General features: G+C 41.8%; 1 protein-coding gene across 1 annotated transcript in view; it reads left to right on the forward strand.

Annotated features, from left to right (window-relative positions):
* The window catches only part of LOC306918513 (C-C chemokine receptor type 9-like), a gene marked incomplete at both ends in the record, with an annotated part of 18,686 nt that extends 3,814 nt beyond the window's left edge, over positions 1 to 14,872 (forward strand). Inside the window, 5 exons of the mRNA XM_079531414.1 lie at positions 1,904 to 2,254; positions 3,897 to 3,986; positions 11,569 to 11,841; positions 13,327 to 13,479; positions 14,561 to 14,872. Of these exons, the coding sequence (XP_079387540.1) occupies positions 1,904 to 2,254; positions 3,897 to 3,986; positions 11,569 to 11,841; positions 13,327 to 13,479; positions 14,561 to 14,872 (1,179 nt within the window). The remainder of the gene's footprint in view (positions 1 to 1,903; positions 2,255 to 3,896; positions 3,987 to 11,568; positions 11,842 to 13,326; positions 13,480 to 14,560) is intronic.
* Between the last annotated feature and the right edge of the window lie 245 nt (positions 14,873 to 15,117).

A 15,117-nucleotide genomic window follows, 5' to 3' on the forward strand; every position in this document is an offset into this window, starting at 1 on the left:
GGGTCTACAGTGTGTATTTATATATTATCGTACAGGGGTCTACAGTGTGTATTTATATATTATCGTACAGGGGTCTACAGTGTGTATTTATTATCGTACAGGGTTCTACAGTGTGTATTTATTATCGTACAGGGGTCTACAGTGTGTATTTATTATCGTACAGGGGTCTACAGTGTGTATTTATTATCGTACAGGGTTCTACAGTGTGTATTTATTTATTATCGTACAGGGTTCTACAGTGTGTATTTATTTATTATCGTACAGGGTTCTACAGTGTGTATTTATTATCGTACAGGGTTCTACAGTGTGTATTTATTTATTATCGTACAGGGTTCTACAGTGTGTATTTATTTATTATCGTACAGGGTTCTACAGTGTGTATTTATTTATTATCGTACAGGGTTCTACAGTGTGTATTTATTATCGTACAGGGTTCTACAGTGTGTATTTATTATCGTACAGGGTTCTACAGTGTGTATTTATTATCGTACAGGGTTCTACAGTGTGTATTTATTTATTATCGTACAGGGTTCTACAGTGTGTATTTATTATCGTACAGGGTTCTACAGTGTGTATTTATTTATTATCGTACAGGGTTCTACAGTGTGTATTTATTTATTATCGTACAGGGTTCTACAGTGTGTATTTATTTATTATCGTACAGGGTTCTACAGTGTGTATTTATTATCGTACAGGGTTCTACAGTGTGTATTTATTATCGTACAGGGTTCTACAGTGTATTTATTATCGTACAGGGGTCTACAGTGTGTATTTATTATCGTACAGGGTTCTACAGTGTGTATTTATTATCGTACAGGGTTCTACAGTGTGTATTTATTATCGTACAGGGTTCTACAGTGTGTATTTATTATCGTACAGGGTTCTACAGTGTGTATTTATTTATTATCGTACAGGGTTCTACAGTGTGTATTTATTATCGTACAGGGTTCTACAGTGTGTATTTATTATCGTACAGGGTTCTACAGTGTGTATTTATTATCGTACAGGGTTCTACAGTGTGTATATATTATCGTACAGGGTTCTACAGTGTGTATATATTATCGTACAGGGTTCTACAGTGTGTATTTATTTATTATCGTACAGGGTTCTACAGTGTGTATTTATTATCGTACAGGGTTCTACAGTGTGTATTTATTATCGTACAGGGTTCTACAGTGTGTATTTATTTATTATCGTACAGGGTTCTACAGTGTGTATTTATTTATTATCGTACAGGGTTCTACAGTGTGTATTTATTTATTATCGTACAGGGTTCTACAGTGTGTATTTATTATCGTACAGGGTTCTACAGTGTGTATATATTATCGTACAGGGTTCTACAGTGTGTATTTATTATCGTACAGGGTTCTACAGTGTGTATATATTATCGTACAGGGTTCTACATAGTGTTTTTATTATCGTACAGGGTTCTACAGTGTGTATATATTATCGTACAGGGTTCTACATAGTGTTTTTATTATCGTACAGGGTTCTACATAGTGTATTTATTATCGTACAGGGTTCTACAGTGTGTATTTATTATCGTACAGGGTTCTACAGTGTGTATTTATTTATTATCGTACAGGGTTCTACAGTGTGTATTTATTTATTATCGTACAGGGTTCTACAGTGTGTATTTATTTATTATCGTACAGGGTTCTACAGTGTGTATTTATTATCGTACAGGGTATTTATTTATTATCGTACAGGGTTCTACAGTGTGTATTTATTTATTATCGTACAGGGGTCTACAGTGTGTATTTATTTATTATCGTACAGGGTTCTACAGTGTGTATTTATTATCGTACAGGGTTCTACAGTGTGTATTTATTATCGTACAGGGTTCTACAGTGTGTATATATTATCGTACAGGGTTCTACATAGTGTTTTTATTATCGTACAGGGTTCCGGTGACTACTCAGCGGACTACGAGTCTCTGCTGAGCGGCAGCGGCGTGCCGTGCGATAAGAGCTGGGTGCGCGCGTTCCGAGGCCGCTACGAGCCGCCTCTGTTCTGGAGCATCGTGGCGCTGGGCACGCTGGGCAACGCCGCCGTGGTCTGGCTGTACGGCCCGCGGCTGAGGAGGGGGCGGGCCCTCTGGCCCCGCCCGAGGGGGCGGGCCCAGAGGACTGTGGTGACCCACGTGTACCTGGTGAACCTGGCACTGGCTGACCTCATGTTCCTGACCTCGCTGCCCTTCTGGGCCGCTGACGCCTCGGCCACAGGGTGGCGCTACGGCACGCCACTCTGCAAGGTGAGTTTACAATGCCTCGGCCACAGGGTGGCGCTACGGCACGCCACTCTGCAAGGTGAGTTTACAATGCCTCGGCCACAGGGTGGCGCTACGGCACGCCACTCTGCAAGGTGAGTTTACAATGCCTCGGCCACAGGGTGGCGCTACGGCACGCCACTCTGCAAGGTGAGTTTACAATGCCTCGGCCACAGGGTGGCGCTACGGCACGCCACTCTGCAAGGTGAGTTTACAATGCCTCGGCCACAGGGTGGCGCTACGGCACGCCACTCTGCAAGGTGGGAGTGGTCTACAGTTTACGATGTAGGCATTTAGCAGACGCTCTTAAAAAGGACAACTTTAGTTTTTTTCAACCAAGGTTCATGTTTTAGGACGATTGTAAAAGATGAGTGGGTAACACTAACGACCTGTTATAAAGCATTTATAAACATTTATAAGCAGTTTGTAGATGAGTAATAATCATGAACAATCATTGTTGACATCCATAAATGTTGACATTTATAACTATGTTTAAACATAATTCATACGTTATTAGTAAGGTATTAGTAATTGAATTGCATTTTATAGCACTTTTCCAAGTGCTCAAAGTGCTTTACAATGGTTCATTCATTCATACATTGGGAGGTGAAGGTTCATTCATTCATACATTGGGAGGTGAAGGTTCATTCATTCATACATTGGGAGGTGAAGGTTCATTCATTCATACATTGGGAGGTGAAGGTTCATTCATTCATACATTGGGAGGTGAAGGTTCATTCATTCATACATTGGGAGGTGAAGGTTCATTCATTCATACATTGGGAGGTGAAGGTTCATTCATTCATACATTGGGAGGTGAAGCGGCGAACAGTCGACGCCAGCGTCCTCACTTCCCACATTCACACACCAATGGCGAGGTCACACCGACCGACTCACTGGAGGCAGTGGGGTTCAGTGTCTTGCCCAAGGACACTTCCACATGTGGACAGGAGGAGGAGCCGGGATTCGAACCGCCGACCCAGGGATCATTGGACGACCTGCTCTACCGCCTGAGCCACAGCCGCCCCAATGTAGTAAGGTATTAGTAAGGTATTAGTAAGTAGTAAACTATTCACATAGTTATACATGTTTAGGTAAACATTTACGGATGTCAACAGTCTGTTCATGATTATTACTCACTGCTTATAAATGTTTATAAATGCTTTATTATAAAGTGTTACCACAAAATCGATTTTTTTAAATTATTTTCTACAGTCCTACTAGACCCCAAGAAATGACACCTGGCCACAAAAGATCACGGGATCTACTGAATGTGTCAAAGTGACATATTGAGCCTATGACACACAGTGTGGCTTCCCCCCAGTAGGCCTCCTTCACATTCAGTAGATCCTGTGATCTTCTGTGGCCAGATTTAATTTCTCTGGGTTCATATGTTAATAAAAACAACTTATTACCCATTTAGGCCTGACGTCGAAATAAAAACCACACATGGACAAATGACATCATCAACCTGCGCCAGGAGTTCTCCCTATATTGAGTGAAAGATTATCAATTTATGAAATAAATACAATCTTAAGGTGTTACACATTTTATATTTTAGAGGGGAATTATAATGTATTAAGGCATATTTGTTTTTAAAGGAGATGTATATATTTATGGCCACCAGGGGGTGGCAGCGCTCTACAAGGTGAACCTGTTCTCCAGCATGCTCCTGCTCACCTGCATCAGCCTCGACCGCTACGTGGCCATCGTACAGGTCTGTCTGTCTGTCTGTCTGTCTGTCTGTGTGCGATGATGTAGGATCATAAGAGCGCCCCTCACTTCACACTGGTGTGATTTATTTTTCTTTCACTCCACTATACTTTTTATTATTATTACAAAACGTACATTAACCCCTACAGCCATAGACTATATACATTAACCCCTACAGCCATAGACTATATACATTAACCCTACAGCCATAGACTATATACATTAACCCCTACAGCCATAGACTATATACATTAACCCTACAGCCATAGACTATATACATTAACCCCTACAGCCATAGACTATATACATTAACCCCTACAGCCATAGACTATATACATTAACCCTACAGCCATAGACTATATACATTAACCCCTACAGCCATAGACTATATACATTAACCCCTACAGCCATAGACTATATACATTAACCCCTACAGCCATAGACTATATACATTAACCCCTACAGCCATAGACTATATACATTAACCCCTTCAGCCATAACCCCTACAGCCATAGACTATATACATTAACCCTACAGCCATAGACTACTATACCATTAACCCCTACAGCCATAGACTATATACATTAACCCCTACAGCCATAGACTATATACATTAACCCCTACAGCCATAGACTATATACATTAACCCCTACAGCCATAGACTATATACATTAACCCCTACAGCCATAGACTATATACATTAACCCCTACAGCCATAGACTATATACATTAACCCCTACAGCCATAGACTATATACATTAACCCCTACAGCCATAGACTATATACATTAACCCCTACAGCCATAGACTATATACATTAACCCTACAGCCATAGACTATATACATTAACCCCTACAGCCATAGACTATATACATTAACCCCTACAGCCATAGACTATATACATTAACCCCTACAGCCATAGACTATATACATTAACCCCTACAGCCATAGACTATATACATTAACCCCTACAGCCATAGACTATATACATTAACCCTACAGCCATAGACTATATACATTAACCCCTACAGCCATAGACTATATACATTAACCCCTACAGCCATAGACTATATACATTAACCCCTACAGCCCATAGACTATATACATTAACCCCTACAGCCATAGACTATATACATTAACCCCTACAGCCATAGACTATATACATTAACCCCTACAGCCATAGACTATATACATTAACCCCTACAGCCATAGACTATATACATTAACCCTACAGCCATAGACTATATACATTAACCCCTACAGCCATAGACTATATACATTAACCCCTACAGCCATAGACTATATACATTAACCCCTACAGCCATAGACTATATACATTAACCCCTACAGCCATAGACTATATACCATTAACCCCTACAGCCATAGACTATATACATTAACCCCTACAGCCATAGACTATATACATTAACCCTACAGCCATAGACTATATACATTAACCCCTACAGCCATAGACTATATACATTAACCCTACAGCCATAGACTATATACATTAACCCCTACAGCCATAGACTATATACATTAACCCCTACAGCCATAGACTATATACATTAACCCTACAGCCATAGACTATATACATTAACCCCTACAGCCATAGACTATATACATTAACCCCTACAGCCATAGACTATATACATTAACCCCTACAGCCATAGGCCCTCATTTATCAACCGTGCGTACGCCAAAATATGGGTGTACGCCGAAATTACCGCAATTTTCGGCATTTACGAATTGCGCCAACGTTTGATTTTGAACTTGAGCCAAGACAAAAACCACGTCTGGTCGGGAGCTGTCGTACGCTTTGTCCTCACCTGTTTTTCTGTCGTAGAACAGCGGAGCAGCATTGTTTGACCAGCTGAGGCTGTCACAGGCATCGAAACATATGTATTCACTCCTAAAATGTTTATATAAAACTGTATGTATATGGGCTAAATGTAAAAAAGAAAAAAAAAGTAAAGGAATACATCAACGATGTGTCTTTGTGTCATATGAAATTAGTAGGAGATTTCCAACTTTACAAGCAAGCAATTAAAATCGCGCATTTAAAAACAATGTTGCAAGTTAGATGCGTAAGCCATTTAAACAGTGTTTTGCATGATGAGCGCATACATGCGAGGATTTGGGCTGTCTGTGCTGAAATATTTCCATGGAGAGTATAGTGCAGCGCTGAAGCTGCGGAGAGTCCCTACTTGGGTAGCCTACTGTAGCCGAATCTACAGCAGGCCGATGTCTTTCTGGAGTTACAGTATGTGCAATCTCTTCCTCGTTTAATAAACCCGACGCGTCGCTCGAATGCCAAATGTGCCGTGCCAGCGCAAGTGGGAACGCATCGGAGATAGTATAGCCTAAGCCAGCCTGCAGCCCACCATACCAACACCACTGTCCAGTGCCACATGAGGCTATACGGTTTTGGCTGCAATATTCATATAATTGACAGTTGACAGCGAGGCAATTTAAATAGACTGTCGGACGTGCATGGTCAATTGGTCACGGTGTCACGGACGGACCACAGTGATAGAGAGAGACAGACAGGACAGGAGATGCACCTTGCAAAACAGCAGCGCGTGCGCGCCTATTTGTTATATAATTCATGGTTCACAGGTTCAGGTTTTCGTTCACTAATATATCTTGTTGTATATTAAATGAATAAAGACTTTAATAATTTAATATACAACTAACAACACAGTGACAGTTGCTTGCAAATTGCGATATGTGCGTGCGTGCGTGCGTGCGGGGGGTGAGGCGTGCAGCAAGGGAAGCGGAGCGAGAGGAGAAACAGACAGGGTAGTCCTACAGCTTTATTTAATTCATGCAGGTTTATTTATTTAAGATACAACAAGTTGCGTGTGCGTGCGTGCGTCTGTGTGTGTGTGTGTGTGTGTGTGTGTGTGTGTGTGTGTATGGGAGGGGGCAGCAGAAACTTTTTTCCCCCTGTAACCATGGTTTCCAGGTCGTATTGCAGTTGTTCATGTCGCAAAACCGAGGGCGCGGCTAGATTTTATAGGGCGTGCCAGATTGATTTCAGCCGTCACATTTATCACTGCTAGGAATGAAATTAGGAAGGAACAGCTGTCTGCGATCACTTTGTAAATGCCGACCCGACGTGGGTGTACTACGAATCCTACACTCGAATTTGGGGCAGAATTTCCACTCGATTGATAAATGAGGGCCATAGACTATATACATTAACCCCTACAGCCATAGACTACATTAACCCTTACAGCCATAGACTATATACATTAACCCCTACAGCCATAGACTATATACATTAACCCTTACAGCCATAGACTATATACATTAACCCCTACAGCCATAGACTATATACATTAACCCTACAGCCATAGACTATATACATTAACCCCTACAGCCATAGACTATATACATTAACCCCTACAGCCATAGACTATATACATTAACCCCTACAGCCATAGACTATATACATTAACCCCTACAGCCATAGACTATATACATTAACCCCTACAGCCATAGACTATATACATTAACCCTACAGCCATAGACTATATACATTAACCCCTACAGCCATAGACTATATATATTAACCCCTACAGCCATAGACTATATACATTAACCCCTACAGCCATAGACTATATACATTAACCCCTACAGCCATAGACTATATACATTAACCCCTACAGCCATAGACTATATACATTAACCCCTACAGCCATAGACTATATACATTAACCCCTACAGCCATAGACTATATACATTAACCCCTACAGCCATAGACTACATTAACCCCTACAGCCATAGACTATATACATTAACCCTACAGCCATAGACTATATACATTAACCCCTACAGCCATAGACTATATACATTAACCCCTACAGCCATAGACTATATACATTAACCCCTACAGCCATAGACTACATTAACCCTTACAGCCATAGACTATATACATTAACCCCTACAGCCATAGACTACATTAACCCCTACAGCCATAGACTATATACATTAACCCTACAGCCATAGACTATATACATTAACCCCTACAGCCATAGACTATATACATTAACCCTACAGCCATAGACTACATTAACCCTTACAGCCATAGACTATATACATTAACCCCTACAGCCATAGACTATATACATTAACCCCTACAGCCATAGACTATATACATTAACCCCTACAGCCATAGACTACATTAACCCTTACAGCCATAGACTATATACATTAACCCCTACAGCCATAGACTATATACATTAACCCTTACAGCCATAGACTATATACATTAACCCCTACAGCCATAGACTATATACATTAACCCCTACAGCCATAGACTATATACATTAACCCCTACAGCCATAGACTATATACATTAACCCCTACAGCCATAGACTATATACATTAACCCTACAGCCATAGACTATATACATTAACCCCTACAGCCATAGACTATATACATTAACCCCTACAGCCATAGACTATATACATTAACCCCTACAGCCATAGACTATATACATTAACCCTACAGCCATAGACTATATACATTAACCCCTACAGCCATAGACTATATACATTAACCCCTACAGCCATAGACTATATACATTAACCCTACAGCCATAGACTATATACATTAACCCCTACAGCCATAGACTATATACATTAACCCCTACAGCCATAGACTATATACATTAACCCCTACAGCCATAGACTATATACATTAACCCCTACAGCCATAGACTATATACATTAACCCCTACAGCCATAGACTATATACATTAACCCTACAGCCATAGACTATATACATTAACCCCTACAGCCATAGACTATATACATTAACCCCTACAGCCATAGACTATATACATTAACCCTACACTGTAGGGTTAATGTATATAGTCTATGGCTGTAGGGGTTAATGTATATAGTCTATGGCTGTAGGGCCTACAGCCATAGACTATATACATTAACCCCTACAGCCATAGACTATATACATTAACCCCTACAGCCATAGACTATATACATTAACCCCTACAGCCATAGACTATATACATTAACCCCTACAGCCATAGACTATATACATTAACCCCTACAGCCATAGACTATATACATTAACCCCTACAGCCATAGACTATATACATTAACCCCTACAGCCATAGACTATATACATTAACCCCTACAGCCATAGACTATATACATTAACCCCTACAGCCATAGACTATATACATTAACCCCTACAGCCATAGACTATATACATTAACCCTACAGCCATAGACTATATACATTAACCCTACAGCCATAGACTATATACATTAACCCCTACAGCCATAGACTATATACATTAACCCCTACAGCCATAGACTATATACATTAACCCCTACAGCCATAGACTATATACATTAACCCCTACAGCCATAGACTATATACATTAACCCCTACAGCCATAGACTATATACATTAACCCTACAGCCATAGACTATATACATTAACCCCTACAGCCATAGACTATATACATTAACCCCTACAGCCATAGACTACATTAACCCCTACAGCCATAGACTATATACATTAACCCCTACAGCCATAGACTATATACATTAACCCCTTCAGCCATAGACTATATACATTAACCCTACAGCCATAGACTATATACATTAACCCCTACAGCCATAGACTATATACATTAACCCCTACAGCCATAGACTATATACATTAACCCCTACAGCCATAGACTATATACATTAACCCCTACAGCCATAGACTATATACATTAACCCCTACAGCCATAGACTATATACATTAACCCCTACAGCCATAGACTATATACATTAACCCCTACAGCCATAGACTATATATATGAACCCCTACAGCCATAGACTATATACATTAACCCCTACAGCCATAGACTATATACATTAACCCTACAGCCATAGACTATATACATTAACCCCTACAGCCATAGACTATATACATTAACCCCTACAGCCATAGACTATATACATTAACCCCTACAGCCATAGACTATATACATTAACCCCTACAGCCATAGACTATATACATTAACCCCTACAGCCATAGACTATATACATTAACCCCTACAGCCATAGACTATATACATTAACCCCTACAGCCATAGACTATATATATGAACCCCTACAGCCATAGACTATATACATTAACCCCTACAGCCATAGACTATATACATTAACCCCTACAGCCATAGACTATATACATTAACCCCTACAGCCATAGACTATATACATTAACCCCTACAGCCATAGACTATATACATTAACCCCTACAGCCATAGACTATATACATTAACCCCTTCAGCCATAGACTATATACATTAACCCCTACAGCCATAGACTATATATATGAACCCCTTCAGCCATAGACTATATACATTTCGGCCATTTGAAAATAGCCGATCCACAGGCTTTAGATCCAAAGGCTTGTAGATCATTTGAAAACTCGAAATGGGACATCTTTCTTTTGGTACTTGTTTTAAAGGAGAATTCCAACTAAAAGGCTTTCTTACCTTTATTTGTAGTTGTTACGTCCCCACCAAAGAGGTCCAGGTGTTATTTGTAGTTGTTACGTCCCCACCAAAGAGGTCCAGGTGTTATTTGTAGTTGTTACGTCCCCACCAAAGAGGTCCAGGTGTTGTTACGTCCCCACCAAAGAGGTCCAGGTGTTATTTGTAGTTGTTACGTCCCCACCAAAGAGGTCCAGGTGTTATTTGTAGTTGTTACGTCCCCACCAAAGAGGTCCAGGTGTTATTTGTAGTTGTTACGTCCCCACCAAAGAGGTCCAGGTGTTACTTGTAGTTGTTACGTCCCCACCAAAGAGGTCCAGGTGTTGTTACGTCCCCACCAAAGAGGTCCAGGTGTTATTTGTAGTTGTTACGTCCCCACCAAAGAGGTCCAGGTGTTATTTGTATTTGTTACGTCCCCACCAAAGAGGTCCAGGTGTTATTTTGTGCAAAAGTGCATTATTGGCTATTTCCCCAACCATAAACCCTCAATGAATTGGATTGGATTGGATTGGATTGAATTGAATTGAATTGAATTGGATTGGATTGAATTGGATTGAATTGGATTGAATTGGATTGAATTGAATTGAATTGAATTGAATTGAATTGAATTGAATTGAATTGAATTGAATTGAATTGAATTGGGCATTGGGGTGTTGTGCTAATTCGCTTATTTCCATCGCTCAAAATATATTTTTTTAATATATCCTCTCTTCATAATGTAAATAGTATCCCAATCGGCACACTTTACTACTTATTTTGATGGAAATAAGCGAATTAGCACAAAAACCCAACCCCCATTGGTGGCTTATATATTCGGGGAAATAGCCAATAATGCACTTTTGCACAACATAACACCTGGACCTCTGATGGGGACGTAACAACTACAAATAAATGTAAGAAAGCCTTCTAATGTGAAATTCTCTTACTCAAGTGAATTTAGAATTCCGCTTTCCCCCTCGTCGTAACAGAGTATTTCTAACTAAACGTCTCAGTATCGATGACTCTTTTTTACTTTAAAGTAAAGTCAAGCTGAATGTTTTCCCTCCCTTTACCGCCACCTGCAGGTGACCAAGGCTCACAACCTGAAGAGCCAGAGGTTGCGGTTCAGTAAGATGGCGTGTGTGTCCGTCTGGCTGCTGTCCGCTCTGCTGGCGATGCCTGACCTCATCTACGCCCAGGCCAGCGGTCCCCCCGCTCAGCAGGACCCCCAGGGGGCCACCGGGGGGCCCCAGGGGGCCACCGGGGGGCCCCAGCGGTCGTCCTGCGGCCTGGTCTACTCCTCCTGGAACAACTCCACCTACAACAACCACACCAAGGTGGCTGTCCTCGCTCTACAGGTGACGTTGGCATATACGTTACGTCAGGATGGTATCGTTACCTCATGTTGTAGTCATTGTTTTGTAGTCATCAGTCAACTGAATCCATTCTCTTTGGCTCTATTAGTAATCTCAGAAAGGCAAATGGCTTCTTGGTTAGAGTGGGTGACAATGTTATCACACGTAAAGATGAAATTACCTACCTAGGTTCCATCCTGGAGGCTAATCTTTCCGGTGATAAAATGGCCACCAACGTAATCAAAAAGGTCAACCAAAGAACAAGATTCCTTTACAGGATCTCCTCACTGGTCGACAAAAACACCTTGAAGACCTTAACAGGAGCCCTTGTACAAGGTTTCTTTGACTATGCATGCACCTCCTGGTACCACAGCACCTCAAAGGACCTTAAAACTAGGCTCCAGACTTCCCAAAACAAACTGCGGTCAGGCTCCTACTTGACCTCGCCCCCCGAACCCACCTCACCCCTGCCCACTTCGACAGGCTGGAATGGCTTAGGGTCGACGACAGAGTACAGCATCTTGCAATGGGTCTGGTCCACAAGATTCGATACACCACCAAGATACCCATGTACCTGTCTAGATACTTCCTTAATGTTAACGAAGTCCACACCCACAACACCAGAGGGAGTGCAACGAACCATGTACAACCCAGATTCAGCACAAACAAGAGACTAAATTATTTTCGCTCCTATGCCACAAAAATGTGGAACGCCCTACCAACAGTCATTAAGACATGCGAATCCCTTGACTCCTTCAAAACCGCTCTCAAAGGGCACCTACGGACGGCTGCAATTCGAAACTGGCCCCTGTAAAATCGGAATCCCTCAAACACGGACGCAAGGACAACACAAGAGACGGTCGCGGCCACACAGCCAACTCAAGGTATGGCCACTGAGCCGACTTGGGGACCCAACGCAAGGACAACACAAGAGACGGTCACGGCCACACAGCCAACTCAAGGTACGGCCACGGAGCCGACTTGGGGACCCAACGCAAACAAATGAACGGAGCTGAACGTGAATCCCCCCCACCGCCCACCCCTTTTTTTTCCCTCACTGTATATGTTTCTTTTCCCTTTTTACCTCCATTATGATGAATTCCTGTTCTGTTCTTTGTCTATATAGAAGGGTCTATTTGTACGTCTCTAAATGTTTTTGATGAATTGAACATGGTGGACCCTATTGGAAACAAGTGTAATGCTTAATTGGGTCGTCCACTCACAGTTAACAGCCTTTGTATTGAGTTTGTGCTTGAAATGTACTGTAATTCTGCAAACTGTTTCAATCAATCAATCAATCAATCAATCAGGATGGTATCGTTACGTCATCAATGACTACAACATGGCGTAACGATATCATCCTGATGACTACAAAACAATGACTACAACATGACGTAACGATGTCATCCGCTCCCGACCGGATCATAAACCCGAAAAGGAACACTGCCCAGGCTAAACTAAAGCTGTCTCTCCTAACCTTGCATGCAGGTGTGCGTGGGCTGCTGTCTCCCCCTGCTGGTGATGGTGCTGTGCTACAGCGGCATCGCGCGCACTCTGCTACGCGCGCCTCGCGGAAGCTTCCAGAAGCACAAGGCGCTGAGGGTCATCCTGGCTGTGGTGGTCGTGTTCCTCCTGTCCCAGGTGAGATTTTAATGTTGTGATCAAGTTTTAGTTTAGTTTTTATTACCGTAATTTCCGGACTATAAAGCGCACCTGAATATAAGCCACACCAGCTACATTTAGGGAAAAAAACAAATGTGTACATATACAAGCCTCACTGGACTATAAGCCGCATAGAGGCCATAGAGATAGATTTAGAAGGGCCCCTAGTGGCCGTTAGCTGTAAAAATCCATAGATTAGCCGCACCGTTGTATAGGCCGCAGGGTTCAAAGCATGGGAAAAAAAGTAGTGGCTTATAGTCCGGAAATTACGGTTTTCGATCGAAAAGAGCCAGAGTAAGTATTGTGTAATAAAAACTCAAGAAAAGACAGCATTAAAATAAAAAAAGAATATTCAGTTACAGATTAAGTTTATATATAAATTGACCAAAACTAAAACTAAGGACATTTTGTTTATCATTTCAGTTAGTTTTATAAACAACACAATACAGTTTAGTTAGTTATCGTTTTTCTGTTCCTTTTAAAGGTATATTCAGTGATTTTACTTCATTCAAATATCACTTTTTTTTCCCTGGATAATCCTCCCTACTATAGAGTGTGCTGACCATATAAGGAGTTCCTCCCTGTCCCCAGTGAGCCCCTGGGGTAAAAAAAACGTAGTTTCAGTTTTGGTGGCGGGTGGCAAAGCCTTCATCCAATCAGGATGAGAGGGGCCTTCCTCCAATCATGATCGACTGGGGGCGGGCCTTGGTTTACATGCTGTTGGCCTGTTGCACTTCCCCCCACTGTAGAGCGTGCATGTGCACATTTTGTTGCCTGGGCGGACTGGGTGGTTTCCCAAATCACCCAAATCACTGAATGCTCCTTTAAGTTCTTAATTATTTTTCAGTTGGCTAAAATGTTTATTTTTTCTCTTTATTTTAGTTTTAGGTTTTTTCCAAACTTTCAGAACTCACAAACATTATAGTTTTAGTCAAACTATAATGTTTGTGAGTTTTGTCCTCTCCCATGTTATGAATGTGTTTTTATATTTAATTTTAGTTTTAGTTTTTTTCATTTAGTTTTAGTCAACTATATTAAACTTAGTTTTGTCCTCTCCCAGCTCCCGTACAACATCCTGCTGGTGTTGGAGGCGTGGCAGGCGTCTGATTCCACCAATCACATGGCGGAGGACTGCGGTGTGTCGCGGCGGCTGGACGTGATTGGCCAGGTGTTGAAGAGCCTGGCGTTCACGCACGCCGCCGTTAACCCCGCCCTCTACGTGTTCGTGGGCGCGCGTTTCCGCCACGACCTGCTCGGGGCGTTGGGGGGCGTCGCCCGCAGGCTGGGGGCGGGGCAGGGGGCGGAGGCCACGCCCAAACGGCCCTCTGTGATGTCGGACTCCGAGACCACGCCCCCTGCCCGGTCCTTGTGAACCGTCGACTAAAACTAAGACGAAAAGTGTTCGCCGACTAGCCTTTTTTCACTGACGAAGGAAACTAAATGGAAACTAAATGGAAACTAAATGGAAACTATAAACTACGATGACTAAAACTAAGACTAAATACAGGTCCATCTCAACTAATTCGAATATTTTGTAAAAGTTCATTTTCTTCCGTAATATAACTTTAAAATACTTTACCCCCATAAATACTGTCAACTGTGATTTATTTGTCACTT

Source organism: Electrona antarctica (assembly GCF_951216825.1).
Source record: "Electrona antarctica genome assembly, contig: scaffold_152, whole genome shotgun sequence".
In the NCBI taxonomy this organism is placed as follows: Eukaryota; Metazoa; Chordata; class Actinopteri; order Myctophiformes; family Myctophidae; genus Electrona; species Electrona antarctica.